A 15,000-nucleotide genomic window follows, 5' to 3' on the forward strand; every position below is an offset into this window, starting at 1 on the left:
GAGGTGACGAGGCAGGTGAGAGACAGGGAAGAGCCTTCCTCGATGTATAGCTCTCGAGGACCCTGGATCTCCACTCGAAGGTCGCCTGTCGTTTCGGAAGAATTACTCGGAGAGTCGTTCAAAGATTCAGAGGGGTTTCGCAAACAAGAGTTATGTACCGTCGTTTGTGCGTTAGTTGGTTTTAGATGATTGAATTACCTTTTTTTTATGTTCTGGACTAACATATTACTTCCTGATATCGTAAAATGATATTAAATATTCACTCGTTGCCTTATTGGTGATTTTTAAGTTATGTCATTTTTTTCCTCTTCAAAATATCACATTTTATTCTGCTTGCAAATGATGTTTTCATTTAAAATGCAAAGAGTCATATATTTTTCTCTCAAATGAAATAAATTTTTGGCTCATTGTAAGATTTTAAAAAGTACGAAAAATAGCAATTGTGTCGCACGAAAAATAAATTATTTTTACATCTGAAACTTTTCTATTTTATATCGATCAACTTCAGGGAATTAAGTGATATGTTTGTCGATGAATTATTTAAAATTTTACATTTCAAAATACGTTGTGATATGAAAATGTTATCGCACAAAATGTAGGAGGAATGAAAGAGTTCAAATTCCAAGAATTTCATGTAAGATATTTTTTATTCCTAACTTTAGACTCAAAACTTTTATTTATCATGAGGAATAGGAATAAAAATATAGAAAAAAAATAATGAAAGAAAAAATGCAGTATAAAGATCATATTTGATAAATTAGATTTTTTATGTTGACAATTTTTTGAAATTTTATATAAAGTTTCGGCTTTTTTAGCAAATTTAATTTCAAACGACATACCGAAAGAGAAAGAATATGATGTGATTAGTCGACATATTTATGCAAAAATGGAGTCACACTAACGAAGATCAACGAAATGATAAACACATCTGGCTAAATTTTTTCTCTAAAGCTTTGAAAAGTAATTGACATTTTCGAGTAAAATGACAGGAAAATAAGAGTTCTAGGAAATATCATAAAACTATTACATTTTCTATACGTTTTTCAATTAAATTTCTTCATATGACAGGCGGATAAAAATAGGACACTGATATTAAATAAAGAAATAAATTAAGTCATTTGGGGAAGAGAAGGATCAGCTTCTTCTTGATTTATAGTTTACAATAAATTCAAAAATGATATCTCACCCAACCAAGCATCTAAAAATAACACCAAAAAGTATGCGTTGAAATAAATAATATATGCATTGAAGAAAAACCACTTTGTCAAAAAAAAAGAAAATTGAATCGAAGAATGTCAGGCGTAATTATTGCATGATTCAAGCATAGTTTTGAAAAGATTAACATTAATGCAGTTCAATTGCTTTGAAATCTCAACTAGTAATTTTTAAAAGTAACTGATTCCGTAATTAGAATAGTATGTACATCATCGTGGCGGGAAGGAGAGAGAGAGAGAGAGAGAGAGAGAGAGAGAGAGAGAGAGAGAGAGACCAAGTTACTCACCATCACTAGTGGAAGCGGTGTTGTTCGCTACGAACACTTTCGTCTTCGTTTGGGCGACTTCCTTGCTTGCGTCTGGTGGAGGAAAATATTTCTTATAAAATCACCGGGATGATCAAGTGGATGCTTTATTTCAACATTTTTGCTTGAGGGATTTTGCAATGCAATTACCATCCGTGAACCTCGCTACAGTTATCGAGGCTCTCGCTTGAACAAGCATTACAAGATTCATTGCTGAAGACGTTTGTTATAAAAGGTTCGAAAAAAATGTGTGAATAATTTCCTCTCGCTCTGCTTCAAGAAGACAAGATTCATTCTTTTCTCAACATTCCTTTAAAGAAGACATTTATTATAATCGTATCTGTAAAAGTGTTGGCGATAGTTAAAGCATGAAAATCTTATTTGTACTGAGGAATAAAACCTCTCTCTCTCTCTCTCTCTCTCTCTCTCTCTCTCTCTCTCTCTCTCTCACCTTGTAATGAAGATTTTTTTTACTAAATAGATTAAATTTTGAATGAAAATGTGAGATCAAAAAGAGAGAACATTTATTCCACCCTTCATGAACACTGGTGTATATATAATATTATATACTGTATATATATTCATATATATATATATATATATGTGTGTGTGTGTGTGTGTGTGTGTGTGTGCGTATGGTATACGTAATATGCATATATATATATATATATATATATATATATATATGTTTACATATGTGTATGCATATATATATATATATATATATGTGTGTGTGTGTGTGTATATATATATATATGCATTAATATACTTATACAAACACGAGCACACAAGTATGTATGTGTGTATATATATGTGTGTATGTATGTATATGCACAATGTGTCTGTCTATATCTATATTCATGTGCGTGCGTTTTTATGCATTCTTTTTCTGTTTAATTGTAACATGTATTAGATTCACTCTGATAGAAAACGAGTTTTGAAACCACTTTGTTGTGATTTAATACTACAAGCCTTTTAGATGACTACGCAAGAACTCAACCATAGTTGAACAAATGAATATAACTCAACCATAGTTGAACAAATTAATATCATTCAACCATAGTTGAAAAAATGAATATCATTCAACACTTCGTTTCAAATAACAAACGTTTAGCTTTCCAACAGATAGAGCGAGTTCTCTGAGAGTTGAATTTCACGAATATTGACAGAGGAAACTTTCAAGAAACTTCTTATTAATTTCTTATTTAATCCTAATAATCTCGAAGTTCACGCTCGTATGAATCTACGTAAGAGACTCCACTTCTCTAGCTATATTCTTCGTTGTCTGTTTTCTCCTTTCAGACAGAACCTCATGTTTTTCTTGTTCTCTCGTTTTATAGGAAGCAAGTACTTCACATAAGACTGGCCATTTCTTATAATGATGAGCTTCACAAGATCTTGCCATAACTTGTTCCCTTTGTTTCAACTTCAGAAGTCGCTAGATCCTCCTTTAGTTTTGGTAATTTTGATCCTTTTAAACACGTTTGCAAACCTAACATAACCCCCCATAGTCATTCTAAATTGATAGCATTTCATTCTGTAAGTCGGCGTCAATGACCCTAGATGTCAGGATGCCTGAAAACTTTAAATCAATCAATCAATTATTCTGTAAGCGTTCTGAACGTACTGGAGATTCGGGTTCACGTTGAGTGCTTAGACCTTCTTTAACACAGACGTGTTAATTGATGTAAGGCTAATCAAGTACTTGACCTCTTCTTGTAGAGAGATTTAGTTAACAGTCTTAATCCCATCATTGCACCTCATAAAAGAAAACTGGTTTTGCCACTCTGAGCCTGGATCACATAATTCAAAGACGGCAAAAGAAACGCATTGGGTATCCTCCTCTAGACAAATACCTTCCTGTGTCTCTATTATTTTTGGATTCTACGGGTGTTGTGAATATAGACTTCTTGGCAAGGAGTGAGAACATTAATATTTTAAGGAGGTTTGCATGTGCAGAAGGATTTTTTATGGTCCTGAAGGTTCCTTCTTCCCGAATCCTAGAACATCAGTGACACCATAATGCAAAAAGAGTCTTAATCTTGTGAGGCACTTGGGTAAGGCAGGTAATTTCAAGAGAACTCTCAGTATACATCATTAAGTGTAGATATAGCCCTTCGCCCATCATACAGAGAACCGGAAAAAAGGGATGTATACAGATAATGAGAAAACTGTGGGGTAGATCATACAAGTTTTGATAATATCCAAGGCATTCTGATATCTATCCGCTCACGCATCAGCATGCGTTTAGAAATATGTCTAAAAGTAGGATTTCTTTTTCTCAAATCTCAAACATTTCTTTGGATATTTTGATTTTGAAAAGTGAGGATTCAATTTTTTTTTCCAGTTTCTCGTATCCCGTTTGAAGTTTCATAAGGAACTGGATTATGTATTTCTAATAATCTAAGGACATTCGCTTTCTAAGTCTGAAGGTTTTACAAGCACTTACCTGTTTTATGTGTTCAGCAAGCTTCTAATAGTTTTTTCCTAGTTAGTACATTTTTAAAGCTACAGTTTCTATTGTCGTCAAGCTTCCGAAGATAGCTACAGCATGCCTATAAATTTACTGAAGTGTAGATTCTTTTCTCTCTCTCTCTCTCTCTCTCTCTCTCTCTCTCTCTCTCTCTCTATATATATATATATATATATATATATATATTTATGTACTTGAGTTTCTAAATAAGTAGCTTCTATTTTTCTCTAGCTCACATTTGTTTACGGTCTAAAAGTGTAAGTATTTTTCTTTCAAACCTCGTAGATACTCTGATCTACTTAAAGGGTTTAAATAAATCATTTGTGTGAAGGCAGATACCCAAGACTACGTTGAGGGTGACGGGGTGAGAAATCTTGGGATCGGTGTTGATCTGACAATCGTAGATACCGGCATCCCTCGGCTGGGCGTATCTGACGAGGAGCGTCCACTCGTCGCTGCCTTCCCGATGGATAACCTGAAAGGAAAAAAAAAAAGATATGAGAAGTGTATGATTTCTGAAATGTTTTTACATACTTTATCTTCTGTTTTATGCGGTTGCTCTTTTAGTAAATGTATTATATATCTATATTCTTATATTTTTACATACTTTATCTTCTGGTGTATACGTTTGCTCTTTTAGTAAATGTATTATATATCTATATTCTTATATTTTTAAGCGTCTTTTGCATTAAATTGATAGGTACACTGAATAGTTTTACATCTAAAGAAGATAAATGGGAAAGGACGACCGTAATCCTTTCACAAATTCCAGTGTCTGTTTCCTCCCCTCTACTGGCAGAACCCAATATATTCAGTTCCATTTCCAATTCTTATTCAGTTCCATCCCTTTTCGTCCCTTTTTGTTCAGCCTGAGCTACACAAAGACACCAGACTGCTTGTCCATCAGTCTCTGCAGTAATGGATTCAGATTAGGTCCTTTTCTGAACTAGTGGGGAAGAGACCGTTGAAGGTTTAAGCACTGTGATAGTGATTTCAAAGGACGAGCTTATGTAATTTATCATCTTCAAACGAGTGCTGTTAATATATATAAGTCTCAAACTAACCTTTGCAAGGTTTGATTGCTTAGGCTTATAAAAAAGCTATATATAAGTAATCGTGATCCTTTCATATTTTCAAAAAAAAAAAAGAAATAATAGACGAGTCTCTATAGACCCTTTAAAGGATAATGCTAATATATATATATATATATATATATATATATATAGTGTGTGTATATATATACATATATATATATATATACATATATATATATATATAGTATATATGTGTGTGTGTGCCAGAGACATATAAGTGTTTTTTTTTCATTTGAAATGCCACTGACGACAGGGGATCTGGCCCCCAACCACCACCCCCACCCCTTTTTTTTATGTTCTGGGTGGTTTTTATATCCATACACGATGACAGTTATAAATACCGGTAGGACTACTTGATGAATTTACCAAAAAAAATACTGACGATGTTGAGTCTTCGCTATGAACTCGTTTAATATATCGATCAAGTGAAGGACAATGGTTTACTAAATGTATTATGTGTTTACTTACGATTTAATATATATATATATAAATAAATTTCTACCTCATACTTGGGATCGAACGCTAGCCCCTTCTAATGAAAGGCCAGGTCGAAACCAACCATGCCACGAAGGGGCTAGCGTTCGATCCCAAGTATGAGGTAGAAATTTATTTCTATTTGAACACGATGTTGTGTTGATATTTATCCATATATATATATATATATATATATATATATATATATATATATATGTGTGTGTGTGTGTGTGTGTATATATATATATATATGTATATATATATATATATATATATATATATATATATATATATACATATATATATATATATATATACTGTATATATAGATATGTATATATATATATATATATATATGTATATATATATATATATATGTAGATATATATATATACTGTATATATATACATATATATATATATATATATACACATATATATCATTTGTTCTCCAGTTCCAGTTTTATCTTGCCAGAAAACCTCAAATCAATCAATCAATCGAATTTCATCTTCAATTTCTAATGGCTTTTACATTTATTTTACTTGCCCTTAGGTTCAAAGTATGGTGATAAGGTATGAATATATATATATATATATATATATATATATATATATATATATATATATATATATATATATATATATATATATATATATAGATAGATAGATAGATAGATAGATAGATAGATATATACGGCTTTTTTCATATTTATGGAATATAGCCAGACAATTCAACTATCGGCAAAGCGAATGCATGTTAATGATTAGGAAGTCAATGATTCTGTAAAAATAGCTTTTATTCTCGCCCGCCGTAAACTTGTCTTTTGAGAAATGGACCAAGTGAGGGACAGTTACGTTCTTATAGCCACTGTCTTCTCTGTTTAGAGTCCTTGGCTGGCCATAGCGAAGCTTTATCAGGCTGGCTTGACGTCATCCCGAATAGTTGGGCGGTTGGCGGTAATCGGTAAACTTAAGACCTCGACGTTTGTGTAGTTGGTAAGTAAAGAACTGCGGTAAGCTGACTTTTACTTTTGTATGATTCTATGAAAGTTATTTCTGTACATATTAAAGGTATTTTAAATACCCATACAGGTTTATAAGTTATTTCTACGTATACTTAAGTTTTTACTTTTCAATATTTGTTTTAACTTTGTTGTTTATTTGTACTTCCAGGAAAGAAAATGGTTTCCCCGACTAGTTGTGCGGTTCAAGTTGATAGTCTGGATAAGAGTGTTATAGTTTTGGCTAGACCCGGTGTTCCTTATAATGTCCTTGCGTGCAGACAAGCCAAAAGCACGTTAAATACAAAGAGGCTGACTGTTGACAACGCTGGAATCTGGTGAGGTATTTTTCAGTCTTAACTAAAAGGCAAGTATTATTCTTTTTCTGTTTTATAATCTAATCCCAAGCAAGTCAGTCCTCCCCGATTAGGGGCGGCGCCCCTAATCGTGGGAGGACGTTCCCAATAGCGCACGGTAGACCTTTAAGGTCTATCGTGCGTTATTGGGAGGCTTGCTTTTAAACCCCTTCGTCTGATTTTTGGTAAGTAATTTTTTTTTTCCTTTATTTAGGCAATGAAATTTACTTAAGCCTGTTTGATTTATCTGCAGGTTTAGGTTTTCCAGTTTACTTGAAGCCTGTTGATCACCAATTATTTTCAATAACTTTGCTTCGTAAAATTCTAATTCTACACTGTTTTTAATATTTTTTTAAATTCAAATGATTTCCATTGTTAAATTTGTATTAATTTTAAAGTTTAAAGTATGTTTTTTATTACTCGCTGCTATCTTTTCTATTAATATTACAGGCTCTATATAATTTATGTAGGGGTACCTGACTTTTACATAAAACTTTTCTGACAATTGACACTTTTCAGATTGGGTGGCACGAATTTAGACAAATTGTTGAAGGACTAAATTCGGTGGATTAAAAGCTTCCAGTATCTACCTCTGATTTAGTTTGGTTGAAGATTTACTGGCATTCCTGCCAAGATCAATAGATACTTGGAGAAAGATGTCCTCTGAAATTCTTGAAAATCCGGTACGTGCTGGAAGACTTTGCAAGCAATGACTGTTAAGACTTCCAGTAAATAGGCTACTGCTATGTTATAACTTAAAGACATTTTTTTTTCTTTTTCGTCACTGACAAGGCAGTGACGCTAGTTATTTTGATAAAAACTGATAATTCTGGCAGGCAAAAAGTCTGGGAAGTTAAGAGTACTTTGGTTGATTTTGATATGAAATTAATTTTTTTAATGACCAATCTTCATTAAATTAGTTTCATATTTAATTGATATATGTTTGAGCCTTTAATCCCTTTCTATAAATTTTAATTGTATAAGCCTCTAATAAATTTCCAAACTAACTACGTGGTTATCCTGTTTGGTATATCCTAGTTCTTACTGAAATGTATGGTTAAAGTTTAATGGTACATTTGGTCCTGGTGCAAAGGTTTGAAATCAGTTTAACCAATCTAATATAGCAATTTTCATTAAAAACTAAATGGTGTTTTAAAAGAAATTTGACTTAGCTTTGTAAGGGAAATTGCCAGGTAGACTCTTAATGAGTGTGAGAACAGGTATATGAAAAGTGCTAGGAAATTTCATTGAAACTTTACCTTTAAAAATTTCAAATATATATAACCTTATCACTTCTTGTTAACCATCAATTCAGATTGAAAAATTACTTGGCATTTCTCAAAGCTTAACTATGTAACTTTCATGGTCTATTCTGTGTATTTTGCTCATCTGTTAGCTTTAATATTGGCTACAATATACGAACGGGAAAACTTTATGCAAGTAGTCATCAATTTTAGTGTAAGCCCTGTCCATACGATCGAGCATTCCCGACGAGCAAACTGTTATACCAGACCACAATAGGTAGTGAGAATGAGGGTTGTTTACGTCAGAAACTGGAAAACTAAAGGCAGGGATCTGGCAACAAAGTGTTGCCAGATCCTTGCTGTGGTTTTCCCGCTTCTGACGTCAACAATCATTCTCACTACTTACTGTGGTCTGGTATCACTGTTTGCCCGTTGGGCAATCTCGATCGTGTAGACAGGGTTTTATGATACTGTAATCCTGAAAATACTTGACTAGGGATTGAAAATTCAAATATTGAACACCCATACTGTTGAGGAAAGTAATGTATCTTCAGTGTTGGCTGAAACCTAGTTTGTCAATCGGTGTTAGAGATTAACGAGCCTTGTGAATTTCAGAGATGGGTTTGACTTAGATTGTTTCTGTAATGGGATCAATGTTTCATCTGAAATATTTTGGATCTCTTATGTAGGTTACAAGATCAATTTGAAGGTATTAGTCAATGGGTTTTATCACCCGTAAAAGCAAACTTTTACAAGGAAGAAAGAATGAAATGGTATTTGAAACGTTTGAATATAACTGTTTAAAACTGACAAGAAACAATAAGGTATTGAATATAATATCATTATATAGACCACCAGCGAGTAATATGACTAAATTCATTGAAGAATTTAGTATTCTTGTGGGTGTGGTGGACGATATTAAAAATACATTAATTAGTGGAGACTTCAACTGTTGGGTAGATGATGAAAATGATAATAAGGCTAAAGAACTCAAGGAAGTATTTGAGATGTTTAATTTAATAAACAGTGTTTTGGTATCAACGTCAGTAGGTGGTCATACACTCGACTTGGTCATATGTGGAAAAGACTCGGACCTAATAAAAAACCTTAAAGTGGAACCAGACTTTGAGATCTCAAAAACACATAAGCTCATCACCTTTAATGTTAATATAAATTGCACCAGAGTATTGAAAAAATGGATCACATATAGGGAACGGGAAAATTTTGATGCTGAGAATTTTATTGAAGCTAGTGTAGCGCAAATGTCTTGTGTGAACACACAATGTGAACATATGGTAGACATAGAATGTGTTGGGTGCTATACCAAGAAATACAACGACAATTTTGGAAAAATGTACGATACCATGTGTCCCATAAAGAACAAACAAATAGTGGTACGCGAAAATGTTAGATGGTATAATAGTGAACTATTAAAGGCAAAAAGACACAGACGTAAGGTGGAAGGTAGATGGAAAAGAGCCAAATCCTTACAAGCCAGAAATATATATAATAAGGCCAGAAATGACTATAACATCCTGTTAGAAAAAACAAAAAGAAAATTCTACAACGGCGAATGTAAAAAAACTAATAACATGAAGGACTTTCATAAAAACCTTGATGATTTGATGGGATTAAAGAAAAAATATGTCTTGCCTGACAATGTTTGTGCAGAGAGTTTTGCTATATTCTTTAGTGAAAAAATTGATAAAATCTATAGAGGCTTCCCCCAAAATCACTTGGAGGGACAGTCAGCTATGCCAGTGAAGGAGGGAAAGAAGTTAATAAAATTTAGGGAGATAAATATGTGCGACTTGTTAAAGGTTATGAGAGAGATGAAGAATACATATTGTGGAAACGACCCTTTCCCAAACAGTTCAATAAGTGAAGCTCCAAACAAACAAGTCGTATATAATATTTACCTGAACATAATTAACCTAAGTATATCGCAATCCTGTTTTCCTAGCTGTGAAAAAACTGCGTTGATCAAACCAATTTACAAAGGGAAAGGTGATGTAAACGAGCTAATTTCATATAGGCCCATTTCAAATTTATCCTACATGTCAAAGCTTATTGAAAAAGTCATAAGTGAGCAATTGTGGGCGCATATTGACGAGTTAGAGGTATTCCCAGAAAATCAATCGGCCTACAGAGCTAATCATTCTACAGAAACTACTTTGTGCTCAATAATGAATGATATGATAGGTCTTCTTGATGGGGGAAAGTGTGGAATTTTAATTATGTTAGATCTTAGTGCTGCTTTTGACACTGTTGTGCACGAATACTTACTTGACGACTTGAAGTCTATTGGAGTGATTCAGGAAGCACTGAAATTTTTGCGAAGTTACTTAGTGAACAGGAAGACTATTGTAGAAGTTTCTGGAAACCGATCCAATGAGAGAATACTTATGAAGGGTGTACCACAGGGTAGTGTCCTGGGCCCTATCTTGTTTAACATATATACTATCGAGCTATCACACATCTTGAAAAAACAAAAAGTGGGTTTTAAACTATATGCAGATGATACTCAGTTTTACCTCTCAATTTCAACAACACAAGATACAGGGAAGAAAATTGATGAGATAATGACTGAAATAAAAACATGGATGCAGAGGAAAAAGCTCAAATTAAATGATGATAAAACAGAATGTATGTTTTTCGGCACAAGGGTGGCTTTGAAGAATTACCAGTTAATTCAAAGTATAAAAATTGGTGATGTTGGGATTGTGCCTGTTGTGAAAAATTTGGGTGTACTGATAGACTGTAATTTGTCAATGAAGGACCAAATTGTGAACACAGTGAAAGTGTGTAACTATCACCTGAGAAACATAGCATTTATTAGAAAATATTTAACAGAGGGCAGTACAAAAATTTTAGTGGTGAGTCATGTAATATCAAGGCTTGATTATTGCAATTCTCTGTACTACAAATTGCCTAATACACTACTAAGGAAGCTTCAAAATGTGCAAAACCGGGCTGCTAGACTGATAAAAGGCATTAAATTTCGGGAGAGAATAACTCCTGCACTGATCGATCTACATTGGTTACCTGTTAAGGCTAGGATTGAATTTAAAATTTGCTTGTTGACTCACAAAGCACTTACAGGTGATAAGCCTAAATATCTTCGTGATTGCTTGATCCCCTACCCTGAAGCTACCAGCGCCACTGTAAGAGTTAGACATGCAGATGACCCACATAGACTATTCGAAATTAGTGTGAATCATGCAATAGGAGGAAGAACGTTCAATTATGCTGCACCGAGACTCTTTAACGACCTTCCACTCGATGTCAAGAATAGCACAAATGTGGCTGCCTTCAAGAAAAACCTGAAGACTTATCTTTTTAGAAAGTGTTATAATAGTGACCTGAAAACTATTAAGCCTGAATACAAATGCTAGCGAAATAACTGATAACGATACAGAGCAAAATATTAACTGGAAAGGAATTATTTTTTCATACACCAAGGCCCGCCTGAACAGACCTTTAGTGTTTGATGGAGGGCGAGAAATAAACCTCTAAAAGTAAAAGTAAAAGTAAGTAATTTGTAAATTTTTTTGGTAAACTTAGGTTTTCTATGTTTATTCAAACAGGAGCTAATTTTTGTGGGTAATGAGAAAATTTAAAGGTTTTGGGAGTAATACACTTAAATACACATTATTTTCTTTAACTTTAAAGCAGTTTAAGTTTAAACATTAGATGCCTGGGAAACTATCGTACAACGAGATGGTATTATATAAGGCATTATGACTGTTTCCCTGTATTGAAATTGAATAAAACTCAAAAAATAAATGACAAAACATTTGGCTTGCTTAATGTTCAGGAAATGGTAGTAAATTTTAAGGAAATATCTTTAATTTTTGGGTTCCAAGGTCTATTTTTTTCGTAAAATTAAGTATATTCTTTTTTCTCTAAACGTTATATAAGCAATAAGTTTAAAGGTAGTTACTGTAGAATTTCAGCTGAAAATCTTAATTCAAACGCTTATATTGAAACTGTACTCCGTGTTCGAAATATAACCATGGAAAATGATTGGCGCCGTATGTATAAAAGTCTAGATGCTTTCTCTTATTTCTTTCATACTTTTGCAGTGACGTTGTAGAAAGCTACGTTTACAAGGGGAGTCTTAGACCATTGATATGTAAATAGGGCCTAACCCTCTAGTAATAAATAATACAAAAATCCAAGAGTATATGGTGTATATCATGGGTAAATATAAAAAATATGCAATCTAATACAAGAACAAAGTTGGTATCCCCCAGCACGCTACTTTAGCGTATTCCATTTTCTAGTACCTTATTTCAGCCAATGATTTACCTACCTTCACTTGAAAGAATTGGTGAGATGAAAATGACTGAATAAGATATGACCACTTTTCTCTAAAAGCTAACTGCGAATGTTTAAACGATTACGAGCCTGCAAGCAGTATCATATATTACCTTCAATGTCAAAAATAAATTACTTGATGCTGGTTGGTAGTAAGTGCATCGAAGATGAAAGACTAAAAGCCAAATTAGAACATAGGAAGTTGAAGGCAATAGGTAAAAACCACAGTAAGTAGATGACAAAAAGTCCTTATCCTCTAGGAAACACAAAAGTCTTGTATTTGTCATGGTCAGCATTATCTTGCACGAGGAAAATAGACCATAATTGAATGCATATCCCTCCCTTAAGCCCTGTCCACACGAGCAAGCATGCTCAACAGGCAAACAGTGATACCAGACCACAGTAGGTAACGAGAATGATTGATGATGACGTCAGAAGCGGGAAAACCACAGCAAGGATCTCGCAAAAAGTTTGTTGCCAGATCCCTGCCTGTGGTTTTCCCGCTTCTGACATCATCAACCCTCATTCTCACGACCTACTGTGGTCTGGTATCACTGTTTGCCCGTCGAATATGCTCGATCGTGTGGATAGGCTTTACATATTAAAGGCGTAAACAATAACTTGCTCCAGACGACTGGTTAACTATGGTCATGGAAAAATCCTATTAATGAAGCCTTCCTTTATGAATAAGTCGTTATGAATAAGTCGTTAGATCAGTATATATGGAGTTTGGGACATGTTTGTAACCTCTTTATTTTGAAAAATACTTATCACTAAAGGCTTAAGGTTTAAAAGCCGATCATGAATATCAGAGGCAAGGGACAGGGACATTGTCATATCAAGCAGGACAAAACCTCACATAATTCAGGATTTTTAAGCAATTATTCCTGTTGCTATAATTTGAATAATTATTTTAGTTTTCTCGTTATTGTGTTCTCACTACTATTGGTTAGATTTGTTACTCAAATTATGAAGAATCGATTTTTGTAAATTCATATTCAAATTAACATTAAGTACCCTTGTGTTAGGATATGAGTTACAAAAACTGAGTACATATTTTTTCATAACAGACCAAAGTTTATAGAAATAAGATTGGCAAAAATAATTATATGTTTTGGTTATTGCTAAGAATATTTTATAAAATATGGTAGATTACTGTCTGTCAGGTGGCACTTGACCCAAATATACTTTTCTTAGTTTAAGTACCTGCTAGTGATTATTATCCTTGAGAAATTATTGTATTATGATATTTAGTCAAGTAATGATAGAGTTGAACCTGAAAAAAAAAATTTAGTATCAAAAGAAGCTAAATTTCATGAAGCTTTACATATTCAAAATCCTCTCTTAAAGAGCTTGGGGATTTTTTTTACAGCTAGTTAGTAAACAGAGACTATTTTGCAAAATGTCACCTTTAGTACAATTTTAAGATTATCACCAAAAGAAAAATAACCAGAAATCTGTATTCCCTCTCGTTCATGTTTCACAACTTTGCATGCATCACCAAGAATTGATGAAAATTGAAGTTATAGATTATAAGTTTATTGCTGGTGTTATCACTAATGACGTCACTAGCTTTTCCCTCTGAAATCTCTCTCTCTCTCTCTCTCTCTCTCTCTCTCTCTCTCTCTCTCTATATATATATATATATATATATATATATATATATATATATATATATATATATATATATATATATATATATATATATTATTGCTCGAATTTCTTGATATTCCTAAGACCCTTGTATTTTTTTCTTTATTTTTCTTTTACTCCTATTAACAGTTATTTTTGTATTTCAGGTAACAGTACTGAACTAGAACAAAATCAAAAGTAGAACTAAACTGGTCTTATCGTGGTTGGAAGTTCGAATTCTGTATCTTTTACGGTAAGTAAACTTACAGTTTTGCACTTAAAGTATAAATTGCAAAATACATTTTATATCCTATAATATAATATAACCATTGTAATTTTTTTTCAGATGAAAGTCAGTTTCATTCATAGCATGATTGTTTTTTATTGTTATTATTACTAGCTATGATACAACCCTATTTGGAAAAGCAGGATGTTACAAGCCCAAAGGCTCCAACAGGGAAAATTAACCCAGTGAGGAAAGGAAATAAGGAAATAAATAAACTACAAGAGAAGTAATGAACAACCAAAACAAAATATTATAAGAACAGTAACAACATTAAAAAATATCTTTCATATATAAACAATAAAAATAAATCTAAAAAACAAGAGGAAGAGATATGAGCCCAAATCAATCCTCAAGCAAGAGAACTCTACCCCAAGACAGTTTAAGACTATGATACAGGGGCTATGGACTACCCAAGAATAGAGAACAATGATTTTCGAGTGTCCTGTTCCTAGAAGAGCTGCTTACAATAGCTAAAGAGAGACTTCTACGGTTCCACCCTTACCAAGAGGAAAGTGGCCACTGAACAATTACAGTGCCAAAGTTAACCTCTTGAGCGAAGAATTATGGTTTGGTAATCACAGTGTTGTCAGGTATGAGGCCAG

General features: G+C 33.2%; 1 protein-coding gene and 1 long non-coding RNA gene across 2 annotated transcripts in view; one reads left to right on the forward strand and one right to left on the reverse strand.

Annotated features, from left to right (window-relative positions):
* The window catches only part of LOC137623445 (uncharacterized), a 190,520-nt gene that overhangs the window by 11,862 nt on the left and 163,658 nt on the right, over positions 1–15,000 (reverse strand). Inside the window, exons 10-12 of the mRNA XM_068354281.1 lie at positions 4,332–4,467; positions 1,502–1,573; positions 1–85 (exon numbers count right to left, since the gene is read on the reverse strand). The exon at positions 1–85 is cut by the window's left edge and continues 88 nt beyond it. Of these exons, the coding sequence (XP_068210382.1) occupies positions 1–85; positions 1,502–1,573; positions 4,332–4,467 (293 nt within the window). The remainder of the gene's footprint in view (positions 86–1,501; positions 1,574–4,331; positions 4,468–15,000) is intronic.
* On the forward strand, positions 6,505–8,127 carry LOC137623696 (uncharacterized). Its single transcript, XR_011040617.1, has 3 exons — positions 6,505–6,572; positions 6,733–6,927; positions 7,436–8,127. It is a non-coding gene; the product is annotated as an uncharacterized lncRNA (long non-coding RNA).

This window comes from Palaemon carinicauda, chromosome 30 (genome assembly GCF_036898095.1).
Source record: "Palaemon carinicauda isolate YSFRI2023 chromosome 30, ASM3689809v2, whole genome shotgun sequence".
Classification (NCBI taxonomy): domain Eukaryota; kingdom Metazoa; phylum Arthropoda; class Malacostraca; order Decapoda; family Palaemonidae; genus Palaemon; species Palaemon carinicauda.